The sequence below is a fragment of the Chiloscyllium plagiosum genome, chromosome 43 (genome assembly GCF_004010195.1).
Source record: "Chiloscyllium plagiosum isolate BGI_BamShark_2017 chromosome 43, ASM401019v2, whole genome shotgun sequence".
Taxonomy (NCBI): Eukaryota; Metazoa; Chordata; class Chondrichthyes; order Orectolobiformes; family Hemiscylliidae; genus Chiloscyllium; species Chiloscyllium plagiosum.
Window position 1 is genome coordinate 16,374,398 of NC_057752.1, and position 1,511 is coordinate 16,375,908.

General features: G+C 48.9%; 1 protein-coding gene across 1 annotated transcript in view; it reads left to right on the forward strand.

The window, feature by feature from the left end:
- Nucleotides 1-1,511, forward strand: part of LOC122543273 (serrate RNA effector molecule homolog) — a gene marked incomplete at its 3' end in the record, with an annotated part of 19,955 nt that overhangs the window by 3,302 nt on the left and 15,142 nt on the right. The window contains exon 2 of the mRNA XM_043681752.1: nt 1,046-1,215. Coding sequence (XP_043537687.1) covers nt 1,046-1,215 — 170 coding nt within the window. The remainder of the gene's footprint in view (nt 1-1,045; nt 1,216-1,511) is intronic.

Sequence of the window (1,511 nt, forward strand, 5' to 3'; positions counted from 1 at the left end):
CTCTCTCACTCAGACACACACTTACACTCACTCAGAGACCCACACTCACGCTCTCTCACTCAGACACACTCTCACTCTCTCTCTCATTCAGACACACTCACTCTCTCACTCAGACACACACTTACACTCACTCAGAGACCCACACTCACGCTCTCTCACTCAGACACACTCTCACTCTCTCTCTCATTCAGACACACTCACTCTCTCACTCAGACACACACTTACACTCACTCAGAGACCCACACTCACGCTCTCTCACTCAGACACACTCTCACTCTCTCTCTCACTCAGACACACACACACACACATATCTCATGCACTCTCACACACATACGCACACACTCACACTCTCTCTTCCACACACTTTTGCCCTCTCTCTCACACCCACATTTTCCAGGCAGAGATGGACAGTTCTTGATAAGCGAGGAAGAGTTCACGGTTAATGAGGCTAGGCCGGAATGTAGATTTGAATTAATATCAGGACATGATCATATTGAATAGCAGGACAGACTCAAAGGCCCTACTCTGCACCCAACTTGTATGTTCGTAAGCTCACTTTGCCCAGTCCCAGAGATATTCTGTACTTCCTGACCTCCATTTCCCAGGTGAGCCATTCCCTGCTCCTGGCTTCCTGTGTAATTGGAAAAGCACAGCCTGTGTGCTGCGATTGTGCAGGAGCTGGTGAGGGCTGTTTGGTGTGGGTGCTTTGTGAGTGTAGGGAGAGATGGTCCCATCGAGGTGTGTGGGGAATGCACCCTGACCAAGGGTGAGACACGCACTGAGGTTGAGAAACTGTCCAGCCCCCCTTCAACTCCAACCAGTGTGGGGGTAGCAAGCATGTCATTTAATGCTGTCACAACAGGGGCCAAGATGGGAAACCCTCAAACTGCAGACCGTGTTTGAGCAGTTGTTCTGCCTTGTTTAATCATTTCCCCCTCCCTCTAGTAAATCATTTGCTGCATGTTTTCTTGCGAACTTACTGCAAGATGGCTCCCTGCTCCACGCTCTGGTCTGTACTCACTGCTGTTTGTCTCTCCATTTGAAGGTTCCGCTCCAAGTATCACCCAGATGAAGCTGGGAAACGGAAACAAGAGGCTGACTACGGCCTCCGCACACGCCTCAGTGTGTACTGTTACCTGATGGAACACAGCTGGTTCGAGGGCCTTTCACTTGACATTGATAAAGCCAATATCATCATGAAGGCTTTAGACGCTGGTAATGGTTCACTCTGATCTTGCAGTCTTTCTGTCTCCACTATCTCACCTCCATTTTCAATCGGGACTCCCAGTGGAAGTGAGGTGCTGTAAAGGTGCTATAGAAATGAAATTGCTTATTGACAGCTTATTCAGACTGATGATATTTGTGATTGTGAGGGATGTTTACAGCGGGTGGGACAGCGTGCATGCAATATACACCTCACTCTCAGATGCTCTCACATTCATTATACTCACACACACACACACTCACTCACACACACTCACTCACACACACACTCACACTCACACACACAC